Here is a 13,770-nt window from a genome sequence, read left to right as displayed (position 1 = left end):
AAGTACTTCAAATCTTCCTTCTCCACTTATTTTTGTTGAGCTACGGGTGAAAAAACCCGACAATTCAGGTACTATATCTGATAGAAAGCAAAAGAAAGTCCAGTAGCAAACTTTTCACAGAAAAACAAAAAAGTCAGGAGGGCACACAAACTAGATCCTAAACCACTGTACCCCTAGAATTTTATAAAGGCAAAAAAACTCTAGAGTAGATGCCCATCTTGTCTGATATTCTGCCACCAACAATGGTTTGTTTTACAAAATTTCAGAGGAAGGGCATGGGACACCAAGCAACAGATAATCTTTTAGTAAGTTTTCCCATGGAGAAGGGTTCTTCCCTGGGTTTCATCAGCTGCCGATTGATGCCTTGCAGATGAGGAACATTTTACCAGTTACAAGCTCTCTAAAAATTGATAGAGAACTCATAATTAGTAGGTCACTAATACTTTTTCAAGTTTTACAAAACTGGTCGATAATTGGTTTATATATTTGATTGATCTTCTGGGACAAGTAGTATAATACTGTATGAAATAGTTCCTTGTACCTTCAGAGTTTGACTTTTCAATCTTTCCAAACAGAATACATGCATAAATTTCAGTTGAACTGAACCAGGAGAACTTACTTGAAACAATTAAATAGCTAAAAATTCATGCAGTTGGTTTTGAATTATTAATAACTGTAATTAATATTTTTAAAATAATTTGATTTACACAAAATAAAAATCAAAATCAATAAAACATTAGTACATCTCGTTCTAAAATAACACAGTTTACTTAAGAAAACAAAATGCAACTGTTTTGCAATTCTAAACTGTTAGTGTGGAAGTAAAATAAAATCAATCTTTCATCAGAAAAGTAATAATGTGCTAAAAGTTTAAATAGCTTGTTTTATTGTTTTTAATAGAAAATTGCTTATGAATACCTGCATGAGCTGTCTATTAAATTGTAAAAATCTTTGTCGTGGCAAGTTATAAAATTAAAATATTCAACTTGTCACAGAAAAAGTACCTTGCAATTTTCCTACTTCAGCAGTCACTCAATTGTTTAGATATGCATAATTTGATTTTTCATGCATTCCTTAATAATCTAAAGTAGCTGAGCATAAAGTGGCTAAGGCATCCATAATAGTTCATATTTCAGCAGTCTCACCATGAAGTGGCTCCTAATAACTACTGTAGTTAGTTGGTAATTCACATTCGCAATAAATTTTACTATTTCTGAATTATTGTCAAACTGTGTTATTTGTTAACAATTTTGATATACTGAAAAAATCTGAACAAACACTCCTTCGATGTTAGGAATGTAAATATGTAAAAGAAACAGTTTCTGCAAGAGAACTAGAATATTGCTTTTCAAACTGAAATAAAAGCAGTTGAAAAAGTACCAAATAGAAAACAATTAAAACAATTTATATTATGCAAACTTTCAAAAGTAATATACACTATTTAATGAAGACAAAAATATGTGGAAATATTATGAGATAGTTTTGTATCACAAAATATGGTCTAGTGTGTAAGCAACCGAAACTGTTTTTTTTCATACAAAACTTCTCACTGTCATCTCCAACACTGTATCATGCTGTTTCTATAAAATATTTAATGAATATTTCGCATTGATACATTACCACCAGTACAAAATGCATTACTTCCCTTTTAATGGCAACTTGGCACCTACCGACTATCTCTGTCCCAGAGGAGTATTCGTATGTGGTTGATTATTGATGGCTGGCCTAGTTTAATTTCAATTCCAGAACGGCAGTCGTCATCAATTGGGTGTCGAGAGAAGCCATGATCCAAGTCATAGTTCTGAGTATCCCCATCTAACAGAGCAGACTTCAGCTCCCCTTTTACAACCTGCGCTCCATACTTCATTGTTGCAATATTTTCCCCTGGTACTAAGAAGAAAAGGATGCAATTGCTTAATTTTTACACTCTCATACTGCAAATTAGATGTTCTGAACATCAACTCTATTAGGTCAGAACAAAGACAGCATTCTACCTCAGCCACAAACACATGCACAAGCAAAAAAAAAAAAAAAAAAAAGAAAAAGTTCAAAAAGAGAGGCATTTTGGAAATTTTGCTTATTCAATTCCATTTGATGTCCCCTAGGTCTTTTGTGGTAGTAATAAGTAGTGATCATTTACTAGTATGTAGTATCTGCATTCTCAGTCCCCTAAATGAATTCACAGAATTCTATTGCACCTTCCTCATACAATCATCACTTTCCTCTTGGTTTTAAAGTTTTGGCCTATTCAGACTCTTCTTGTGATCAACCTCTCACCTTGCCTCAAACAATTTTTTTGCCCTTTTTTTTCCTGATTTTTTGGTTCCAATTTCAACTGGGGATTTTTGCGGGGTTTTTTTTGTGGAAGAAAACTAAAACTCACATAAAACATCCAAGATGTGCACACATAATGAATTTGCAGAGCAGTACACATGGTACTATGCTCTAGCTCTGTAGCTATACAAGCTCTTCTGATAGCTACACAAGCTTCCAGTACTCTGCAAAGCTAAATGAACCTGAGTGAAATGGGAAACTGTTGTCTACTTGGGCTTTGAACCAACATGGCAAAGCAAGTGTTTTTATGCCACCATTTCACAGTAATAAGCCTGTTATATCCTAGGAACAATCTTTCCATCACAGTAACTGGGGATAATTACCTCTAACTCCAACTACAAAACAATACATTGATGAACCATCCTGTTAAAAAGACATTTTTAACAGTCTTGTTTGGACAGAGACCCCAGAAAATATAATTTGAAAACTAAATAATGAAAAGCTGCCCCTGAACTCTTCAGGCAAGCTGGCAAGAGAAGCATGAATTTCAACAGGATGTTAGAGTTTAACATCTAAAGAACGGAATTTGAAATGGTAAAATTTTAACTGTATTGGAATACTACTACATAAAAACATTTAATGCACAACTATGAAATTGCAAGTAGTCATCAGTGTTTCTACAAAAGGTCGCAAGAGCTTGAACTAGTAATAAAGCAACACAGAAATTCAATTTTCTAAAAAGCTGTGATTTTGACAAAACTAGAAATTTTGAGATTAGGAGGATATTATTATTGAGATATAAACATGCAGAAAAAGAGTCAGAGAACACCATTTAACTTCTTCAAATTTATCTACTGCACTGTCTACAGAATGTCTTGCATGATAAGACTTTTACAATACCCTAACAATAAATCATATGTTTAAATATTAGTATCTGTAACTTCTAAGGAAGAACAAAGAGCAGATGCAGTTCTAAGAAAGCAGTTATTTTCAGGGCTCATCATGCACGACTGACAGACTACAGCACAGGCTCTCAAACAACTAACTTTATTCTTTCCTGTGTGGCAAATACTCTCTGTAAGTCACACAAACTAACAATATCTTTCTAAAGCTCAGTGTTAGATATTCTTGTTGAATTAACAGAAAGCACAGACAAAAGCCAAACAAAAGGTTTCTCACACTTTTCAGGCTTCCATTAATACAATTTTGGAAGACCTGTTTATGCTATTTGGGCAAGTACGTAAAGATCAAGAGAAAAATCAGAAGTAGTGGAGAAAAGATGAAAGACTTCATGAAGTAGAAAACAAGTCCCCATCAACAACAAAACCATTTAAATATCATATATCCCATAGCCAATGCATTTTTATTTTTAATGTTTTTGCAATAGTTTTTCTATTAAAATAGCACTTTCTCTAGGAACATGCACTCTTACTACAACATTCATGTTTAAGCAATATCTGAGATACAAAGCAAGAAAACATACTAACTATTATTTGAGGAATAGAGATGGCAAGAACAGTACATAACAAGATATTTCATTATGCAAGCTTTTTAAAACACATAATAATAGATAAATACTCAAAGCACAAATTAACCACATCCTCCAGACAACTGTAGTCACTAAATGAAAAAACAAACAAACAAAAAGCCTGATGCTTACTTAACATGCCCCTGTAGTTGAGGTCCATGTCCCGACTCTCAGAACGAATCTTAATGGCATCTAGGATGGCATCAGGTGACAACAATCCAGAGGGTCTTACAACATTTAGTAGTTCTGTTAGACTCATTAGTGGTAAACGTACTGCTTGCATGATTTCAGCATGATTTTCCTTGGGGTTATGTTTACACCAATTCATCAAAGCTTGGAAAATGTCCTTCTCAGGAGCTGCAAATGAGTCCCTCAGTACAATACTTAGAAGAGCAGCCTAGAAAAGAAAAACAAAAAACCAATCCAAATATACAGATATATATATTTTTTTAAAAAAATGAAATTTAGACAAGGCAAAAATTAATGGGTATTTTAACTTGTAGTTATTAAAAATAATCTCCAAAGAAGTGACTACCTGAAACTGTAGCTGGTTTTAGTTACTTCTGCAAGAATTATGGAATCCATCATGTAAATAATAGGTAATATTACAAACCCACTAGGAGAAATAAGTCACAAGTGAGATGTGGAGAACTATTCAAATCCATTTAACTCCTGTAACTACTTCAAATTTACTTTGGAACATAAGAAGCGAATTGGGGATTTGGTAGTAAAGTTCAAAGCACTCCTTTAAACTTAGGCTGGTATAAGAACATGGATGGGAAAAACAAAGTGTGGCCGGGAATCATCCTTTTAAACCAGTTCTAAATATTTGGGATTCTGCCTCTGCTTTTGGTACCAATTTAGAATCAGTAGGTAAAAACCTCAGTGGCTCTTATTCATGCAGAAAACCCACTGACTTCAAAATGAGAACAAAAAGAATTTAATAGCTTTTTGATTTTCACTTAGCTAGCAGAATAACTAGGAGTTTGCTTCAGAAAAGGGTAAATCTCTCATATATACTAGGACTGGCTATGCCAAAGATGTCACAAAGTATGCGCTTCCTGATGAACAACATTTGCTAATTTATTTATTAATAATATGCTCTGAGAGCTCAGATTCAATAAACTGTGCATGACAGAGTACAGTAGAGAAAAAAACACAAACATTTTTTCCCCTACACAACTATTAAGTTAGTCAGCAAAGCAGCGTGTCTTCTACTTATTCAAGGAATAGACCCATCACAGCTATTCCATTAAAAACAATTTTTAAAAAACTCTATAATTAAACCATCATTCATTCAAGATGCTCTGCTGCTTCACGTGAACACCACTTGAAAACACTCTATCACTATTATGTCCAGCTGAAAGATCACTCCAAAGTGGAAAATTTCAACATCATAGAACAGCCTGATCTCGGGCACAAATATTTATGCATCTAACAACAAAACCAATACACAAAAAAACCCCAAACTATACAACACCACCATATTACACAATTTTAGAACATGATGACAACCAGAAATATGAATCACAGAAATCTCCAGAATGATTTAAGTTACACAGTAGAAAATCACCCATCACTGAGACAGCCTTTATCAAGAAATTAATAGGATGGAATATCTTCTGCTACCTTCAAATCTCTACTTTCAAATCCCTGAGCAGCATTCAGAAGCCAAATTATATTATTTCAAGAACAGATGAAAAAAAGACAAATTAAGATTAGACTGCCTGCTCCCACCTTTTAGAGCACATTAGATTTACTGTATTTAGCTATGCTGACTGCTCAGAATTAAACACCTAAAAAATTCAGAACAGATCACCAGGGTTTTCAGTTCAGCTTGGCTTGAATGTTTCCATCTGTTACAGTTTCACTAGTATAAAATGATACCTGTCAACTAATATATAAACTCATATTTGGTGCCTCCATTAGTATTTTATCATGAAGTTGTATACAGACCAAAATTAACACTGCTGGGGAAAAAAGTGGAAACAAAAGATGTACCTTAGAAAGCGACAGGAAGCCTTCGCTGGACAGCACCTCTTGGGCATTTCTATCCATGAACATACAGCACATACAAGTTAATTTGGGAAGGGAATAAAGACTGGCAACATCAAATGTCATACAGACATTCTGAATATTAAGTATTGTGCAAAGATACTCAGATGTGGAATCCTCCAGTTCTGGGAAACCATATTTATGTGCTAGGCTTAGGAAGTCTAGGAGAACCTCCTCTTTCTCATCTCGTAGTGTAGCACGACCAGTGTAAATGTATTTCAACAGCATGGTAAATGCTTCTGCAGTGGTGTCCTGAAGAGGAATTTCTGCTTCAGGCTGAGATTCTCTCATTCCGCCATACAATAATGCTCTACAAGGAAGATAAAAATTGAGAACTTTATATCCTGATAAAAAACAGGCAAAGAGTAAAAAGAGAAAGGAATAAGTGACTATTTACAGCAAGAGGAATACAAAGAATCTACAAATGAAAAACCTTTATACTTGGCATTGAAAGTGCAGCTCTGCTCTGAAAGCAGCTGCACAAGAGTAATATCCTAATGCACCACGTTTTTATCCTACACAATTGCTCCATCTCCACTTTGAATAACAGCTTGTGAAGCAGAAACTGAGATGTGATTCTCATACCTCTCTTTAAAAAAAAATTATAAAATAGTGTTATCAGTGAGAAAGAAAAAAATTATAAATTTTCAGAAAGCAAGTAAAACTGCTTGCTTTTCAGTGGTAGATTAGCAAATCTCAGGATTCTTGATCCTCTGTTCCTTACTCTAAACCCAACACATAGCAACTCCAATGAAATCCCGAATCTTGAGAAAAATCAAAGTACTCGCAATTATTTTTAAAAATATGATAGTGTGAACACAATTGGCATTCACACTTTAGTTATTAGCTTATCCCTCTGACAAATTCACTGGAAAAAGATTATCAGGAAGTTTTATTAATTACATTTAGAGTGAAAAATGCCCAGCTCTTAAAAAAGCTGGATTAGTATTATTTCTGGTTTTAAAAAATATATTCTAACCTTAATCAGCCAGACATCTTTAAATACTCAATTCCAACGTGTCAAAATTAAACTTTCTAACTGAGTATATTCCATAGAAGCACACCATCCATGCTCAGAAGTCAAAACAATTTTACAGCAGAACTTTTTTTGTTCTGAAGTTATCTTTCTCTTGAATTTGTGAAACTACCTTCAAAATCCAATTTAATGAAGGTCAAAAGAATAACATCATGACATGGTATTTATCTTTTTATATTTGGACACAACGATTTGATGTGCTGGGAAACATTCGCACAGAAAAGGTCACACTCAATGGACAGATGATTACACCCTGAAAAGTTCATAGAGAAACAATGTTTATCTTATCTGCATGAAAATTTCCTGTGAGCCTGACAAAGAGCTATACTTCACCTGAAATAATGGCACCTAGCAGCCAGGATCACTCTGTGTGCCGGAAAACGTTTCTTTTCTACAATAAAGGTAACGTCACTATATTCTTCCCCATTCATTAGAGCACCAATATGCTCTGACAGAATGTGAACGTGGTCAATCTCACCCACAGCTGTGTAAGGACGAAGTGGATGGCTGTTACTCATCTTGGTGGGATGGTGATATTGGTAGCCTAAAGGGAAAAAGAAAACAACCAGTACTAAAAAGGACGCAAATATTAAAAAATGGCAAAGATCAAGCTGTGATTATGAAAAAAGTTACTAATGTTAAGTTACCACATATGACAAGGAAAATGAAACCAAGAGGTTTTCTATTAAAGTTCATTTACAAAATTACTCAGTGCACTTTGCATCAACAATTTAGCCAACAGAAAATATTTCCAAGAATTTCATCACCTTGCTGTTCTGTCAATCCATTCATTTAAAATAAAAAAGCCTCCAACAAAAGGAATTAAAAATTTTAAAAAAAGAAAATACTCATCAGAAAGCAATTTTATCTGAATTAAAATGCATGTAAATTACAAAGAAATCAATAATTTGACCAATTAAGCACAGTTATAAATCCCAAGTCTCTAGTAAAATCAGTAACAAGTAGAAACATCAATGTTTTTGTAGAATTCCAATCAACTTTGCAGAAGTGGGAGGAAATAAAGAATTGGGATAACTTTTAATGAATAGCAGACAGTCTGTCAAAGAGCAAAGCTTTATAACATGCAATGCAATTTTCTTACTCTTTCCAGTCAGTTTTCTTGATGCCTTCTTGCTCCCTCATGTATCTAAGAAAATAAACCCCTTAATACCTCTTAGTCATAAAAGCAGCAGAATGTCCACTAATGTACAACACAGATTCATGCGTTAGTCATATCTTCTATGGATTTTTTTTGTTACTTCTTAATTCGAAAGAGGTTTTAGTTTTGTTGGTTTTGGTCTATTTCAGTGTCCTGGCTTTTAGCTGAAACAGAGCTGGGTTTCTTTTTAATAACTAGAATAGTGCTGTGTTTTGCTTTCAGCTGGGATTTGTTATGAGAGAAACACTGATTACCAGTGTTTGCATTTTTGTCGCTGGAAGTGAAGGACTTTGTGTTCTGTTAGTGCAAAATCTAAGGGGGTGAGGAATATTTAAATTAAAAAGCTAAACTGGCATTTGGATATGCCAATGGGATATTCCATATCATATCACGTCATGTCCAGTATATTAGTGAGGGGCTCTTCCTCTTTTGGCTCTCTCTGGCTTTCTCTCAGGCTCTCACTCTTCCAGGATTGAGGTTTTGGTTCAGGATTGTCACTCCTCTGGGATCGTTATCTGGGAACAGGCTGGGCTTGATCAGTGGATGGTGAGCCGTTGCACTGTGTATCACTCATTAGTATACTTTGTTACTGTTATCATTAGCATTACTATTTTAATATTAGTATTATTTTAAGTTTTATTTTATTTCTGTTATTAAACTGTTCTTATTTCAGCCTACAAGCCTCCTTATCCTTGCCCCCCAATCCTCTCCCCTATGCCCTGGGTGTGGGGGACAGTGGGTGAATGGCTGTGTTGGCTGCTAGCCAAGGGCTAGCCCAGTGAAATTATCACATTCAGAAACAGAGGCCTTCTGTAGTCTCAGCTGCAAAAGTATTCACAGGAGAATTTAAGTCTTAAATCAGCTTCGATTGTTACACTTCAGTTTACTTTTAAACAAAGAGAGGCTGGCTGTTTCAAAAAATAACCATCCATATTTTCAGAGACACCTTCTGTGCTCCAACAACTAGTCACTTTTCAAAATGGGCACATACTTGGTGGTGAAGAAAGATGGTGTATCACAAGAAACAGGAAAATGATGAGGCCATACCCTGCACACAGCTTACACATTCATCTTTCAAGTGAAATATTGATGACATTATTGATGACATTAATGACTTTTTAAGCTATAAGAAAATATGCATCTGCTTCCAGTCATTTCTACTCCAATAAAGTAAAGAAAACACATGCACATGGAGTTAAGTATTGTTTCCACTTCTGTAACATCTGGAAATGCTTAACCCAAAATCAAGATACTGTAGAAACACAGTCCCAAAGACCCTTAAACTAAACTAGGAAAAGTGACAGAAACAGAAAATAAGACTTGAGAAAAATACAGCATACTAAATTGATAGTACAGATCACAGCACAAATGGGGACAAAACCCCAGCCTTCCTCAAGCTGTCCCTGCTACTTGAATTAGAAACTGCGTGCCCATATAGCCATTACAGCATGGAACCAGCAATACTGGCAACCAGGCAAACCAACCATGGGAACACAGAATACTGCACAGTCACTCATCTATCCTGACACAAGAGTAAATTAATTTTTTGGTTTTTCATAATAACAGGCTGTTTCTTCCATTTGCACAGGTTAATTTACAATTAGCTAAGACAATTCTGCACTGAATACATTCATGTAAAACACAATTTGAATAATATTTACTGTGTAACAAGATTAACTTAACTCACATCAGTCCAGCTGCATCTATTTATACTAGCAAATAATATTTATCACAACATAATTATTTGAGTTTATAGACAACAGTAAAACTGAAATGCCCTCAAAATATAAAACATTTTATTACACCAAAGGAGTAAACGAAATTATTTGTTACTCAGCTGCAAGTTTCAACCCTCAATACTCCTTAAAGGACTTCTGTACCTTATAAGTCTGTAATTGCTGTTGCTGATCTTCATTCACAAGTCAGGCATCGCAACTATATTTTTATTACACCAAAGGAGTAAACGAAATTATGTATTTGTTACTCAGCTGCAAATTTCAACCCTCAATACTCCTTAAAGACTTATGTACCTTATAAGTCTGTAATTGCTGTTGTTAATCTTCATTCACAAGTCAGGCATCGCAACTACACGCAAGTTACATGCATGTTATCAAGCAACTCTGTACTCTCTCTCTTTTGCTAGTTCCAATTTTGATTGATTAGGGAAGTTCATTTAAGATACTTCATACATGTACAAGCACATTTTTGTTTTTAAATCTAGCTTTAATTCCATTTGTTCTACATTCTACTTCTGTTTCCTTCATCCACTCTTATCTCTAAAATAAGAACTAATACTGTCTGCATAAAACTGAGAGACTGTAAAAGTGGTAAAGACAAGGGAATGCCATCAGCTGCACACTAACTGCTTCCAGCAGCTGTGGATGTTGTCACATTCCAATAGAGTGAAAAGTTCAAGAGCAAATTGTTTCCATTTCAGGTTAAATAAATAAAAAAAAAAAATCAAAAGCACACGTCCCTCTCGAGGGTACATAAAACTCTCTCTAAACAAGAATCAGTGTATAGAAGAGGGTCAAGTCTGAAACAGGGACACTTGCTAATAAGCCAACAAGGCCAGTCCTTGTGAACATCAAGACCCTGAACTACAGCAAGCGATGAAAGTAGAAATTTAGAAATCCTTGTGTGTAAGCTGCAAGACAAATTTGATTCGATGTTTAACACTCTCCAAATTGCTGGTACAATGTACTCTTCTAAACTGTCAGTTTCAAACAGAAACATTGTGACCACTGGGAATACAGGACTCAAGCGATGGCTACAAGCCTCTGGCTGAGGAGCCTTTTAAACGCTTGAATGACATGAAGTGTTGGAAACTGGTGACTTTATGAAAACATGTATGTGCCTTATACACTTTCTACAGGTAATACTACTATATTGAAGAAGAGCTCAAACTCATTTATTTCTTTACTATTACGCATTTCCAATGCAAGTTTCATCTGTATTGTGAATTTTATATATAAAGCACACTGAGAGCAGTCCTGTCTTCAAAATACATGGAAGCGACTCCCTGAAAATTAGGGTTCTTTGCCATTCTGAACATGGCTTAAGGTCTTCACAGACTGGATTAATTAATGGTACAAATTCAGTCAACCCTTGAAGAGATCTGTGCATTTCTCGTTTGAGGAAGGAAAAAGTAATACACTGCTTTACTTGTGGCAAGTTTCTACGAGCTCACAACTTCCCTGTATAGCTAAACATATTTTTCCAGTTGCAACTCAACTCAAAGTATTATTTACTCTGCCAGGAGCTTGGCAAAACCTTCCTGAAGATCCCTCTGGCATCTTCTGTCATCAAACAACATTACCTCTTTAAGAGAATACAGGTGTTTACTCTTCCTGGTGTCAAACAATAACACTTAACCAACATCAGAATAAAAGACTAGGCCATTTACAAGCTTCTTGCCAGCACCATAACCTACTTCCAGGAGGTATTCAGAGCTAATAAACTGTTTCAGGAGTCAGCTGCTGCAGCTTCATTTGTGCCACAGAAATATAGGAAACAAAACAGTCTTTTCAGTGAGTTTGAGGCACCATCAAAACTGCAACAATCTCAAAAAGCATCTGTTAAGTCAGAAGGCCAACAAATCACTTCTGTCTAAGACCCCATCGGAACACAGGCTCCTTGGTGGCCCTCTTCAACAGTAAGCATGTGAAAAACGCGACCTACTATTTATTACATAAGGCAATATGCAGTATTACACAATGTGTGTCATGGCTAGAAAAATAACAACAAACCCTCAGTTTTCAGCTTGCTGTATTTCTTTTTAGTGAGTAATCTGCAACACGTTACAGCATACAAAAATGTGATCTAGAGAATGCAGAAACAGCAAAACTCCAATGACATCTTTACTAAACAACTCTCAAACCAGAGCTGCAATGAAGACCAGTACTCAGTCACTTCCCCCAACCCCACCTCTGAAAAGCAATGCTGTTTCAATAAAACATGGAAGAGTTGGTTTTATACCAGGCACAGAAAAAAGAATTTAAGAAATTGTTCATAAGTAATTTGGAAAACTTTTTATATGAAATGAGTGAAAAATATTTGCATAACTGATAACACCATTGAAACTTTAGAAATAATGCAAGTAAATAGACTATTGCTAGAATTAATTTATTAAATAAGTCTGGATTATAAACACTGAGCAAATAATTTCATATCCTTGACACACTTAATTCCTTCATCACCTAGTTTGTACCTATCAAGATAACACAGATTTTGTCAGAATTACACAAAGGCAATTTTCTTAAATGTAATGCTCTTACAGTGCTATTTTATCTAGAAACAGGAACTGATTCTCAGTTGATTGGAAAGGATTTGAGTAGTATTTCAATTTTTGTGATTTATTACTTCATAAAATACTTTGCTATACTTCAAATAAATGCCAGCAAAACATTATTTTAATTACAATTTCTATTACCATAGACTCACAGAAAATGGTAAGTGTGACAGTGAGGCTACTGTACAAACATACCATTGTTTCAAACCATATGGTTTGGTTTTTTAATGGGTATACATGACTTTTTATACAAAAATATTTTGTTCTCATAAGTTCTGGTACAATAAGCTAACATCTCAGGAAACAGGAATTTTTAGTAAATATTTCAACATACACAGAGTATAACTATATACTCTCTCTATATATTATTTATGTATAATATATTTCAACATACACAGAGTATAAGTTAAGTAAATACTTTGATTCTGTCAGAACCCTTGCTACAGAGGCTCGTTTCTACTTCTAAATAACAATAACAAAGTTGACCATGAGTGAAAATTTTAACAGAAAGAAAAAATACATGCTCTAATACTTAGTATCATAATAATAATAATAATGTAATCAATGCAGAATTTATAGCTATAAAATATGAAAGATGAAGTAAATTAAATTCACAGAACTTTCAAGCCTCATCTCCAACCTTAACCTGTTGTTAAAGGATTAAAAGAAAAACAGATGTTAACTCTGGTTAATGGTAAACAGCTACACCATTCAATAACAGCATCTAAACAACAACTTAGTACCAAAAGTATTTTGACTTAAAGCATACAGAAAAATATACACTGCTCATCTGGAAACACTTTCCCATTACTTAAGTGCTGTAGTGCTCAGAGACATATTCCTCTAATCGAAGAGCAGGAATAAGTTTAGCTAGGTACGAAGAACAATATACTAAGTTCATATTATTTATTAACACACACGTAAAATAGGTATTAATGCACTCAATGCAACCTGGTTAAAAAGGTATACAACTAAACTCTTCAGTTAAAACCTCAAGAAAATACATTGGCCCACTCACCAGTAAAGCTGTCTGAAGATCTACAGTGGACACAGCCTGTAGGCAGATGACCAACTTCCTGAAAATTAGGGTTCTTCGCCATTCTGAACAGACAGATTGAACAGCAAGCTCATAGAAACACTATCCAGCAACATCCAGCTGCACAGCAACAACTGTACCATTGCCTGAAACAATGCATGAAATAAATACCATCAGAAACTGGGGGCACGTAGCCTATGGCAAAAGTGAGCAAGACACATATTTCTCAGTCAAAATTTTTGTGGAAATAAATTCTTAAAAAAATCCCTCCATTCTATGGGAAAACTTCTAATAACATTAGAATTTATTTTTTGAGCCATTATCATTAATTTTGACCATTCAATTTTTTTAACCATCAAAAAAGATGGTAACATACTGCCATTCACTTGTT

At 34.7% G+C, this 13,770-nt stretch overlaps 1 protein-coding gene across 1 annotated transcript in view; it reads right to left on the bottom strand.

Moving 5' to 3' along the window:
• BTBD9 (BTB domain containing 9) overlaps nt 1-13,534 on the bottom strand; it is a gene marked incomplete at its 3' end in the record, with an annotated part of 72,737 nt that extends 59,203 nt beyond the window's left edge. Inside the window, exons 1-5 of the mRNA XM_010171718.1 lie at nt 13,362-13,534; nt 7,227-7,437; nt 5,804-6,167; nt 3,935-4,199; nt 1,671-1,890 (exon numbers count right to left, since the gene is read on the bottom strand). Coding sequence (XP_010170020.1) covers nt 1,671-1,890; nt 3,935-4,199; nt 5,804-6,167; nt 7,227-7,437; nt 13,362-13,443 — 1,142 coding nt within the window. The remainder of the gene's footprint in view (nt 1-1,670; nt 1,891-3,934; nt 4,200-5,803; nt 6,168-7,226; nt 7,438-13,361) is intronic.
• Between the last annotated feature and the right edge of the window lie 236 nt (nt 13,535-13,770).

Source organism: Antrostomus carolinensis, unplaced genomic scaffold (genome assembly GCF_000700745.2).
Source record: "Antrostomus carolinensis isolate BGI_N321 unplaced genomic scaffold, ASM70074v2 scaffold15307, whole genome shotgun sequence".
In the NCBI taxonomy this organism is placed as follows: domain Eukaryota; kingdom Metazoa; phylum Chordata; class Aves; order Caprimulgiformes; family Caprimulgidae; genus Antrostomus; species Antrostomus carolinensis.
Note: the sequence above shows the minus strand (reverse complement) of the source record. Positions and strands in the feature narration are given on the sequence as shown.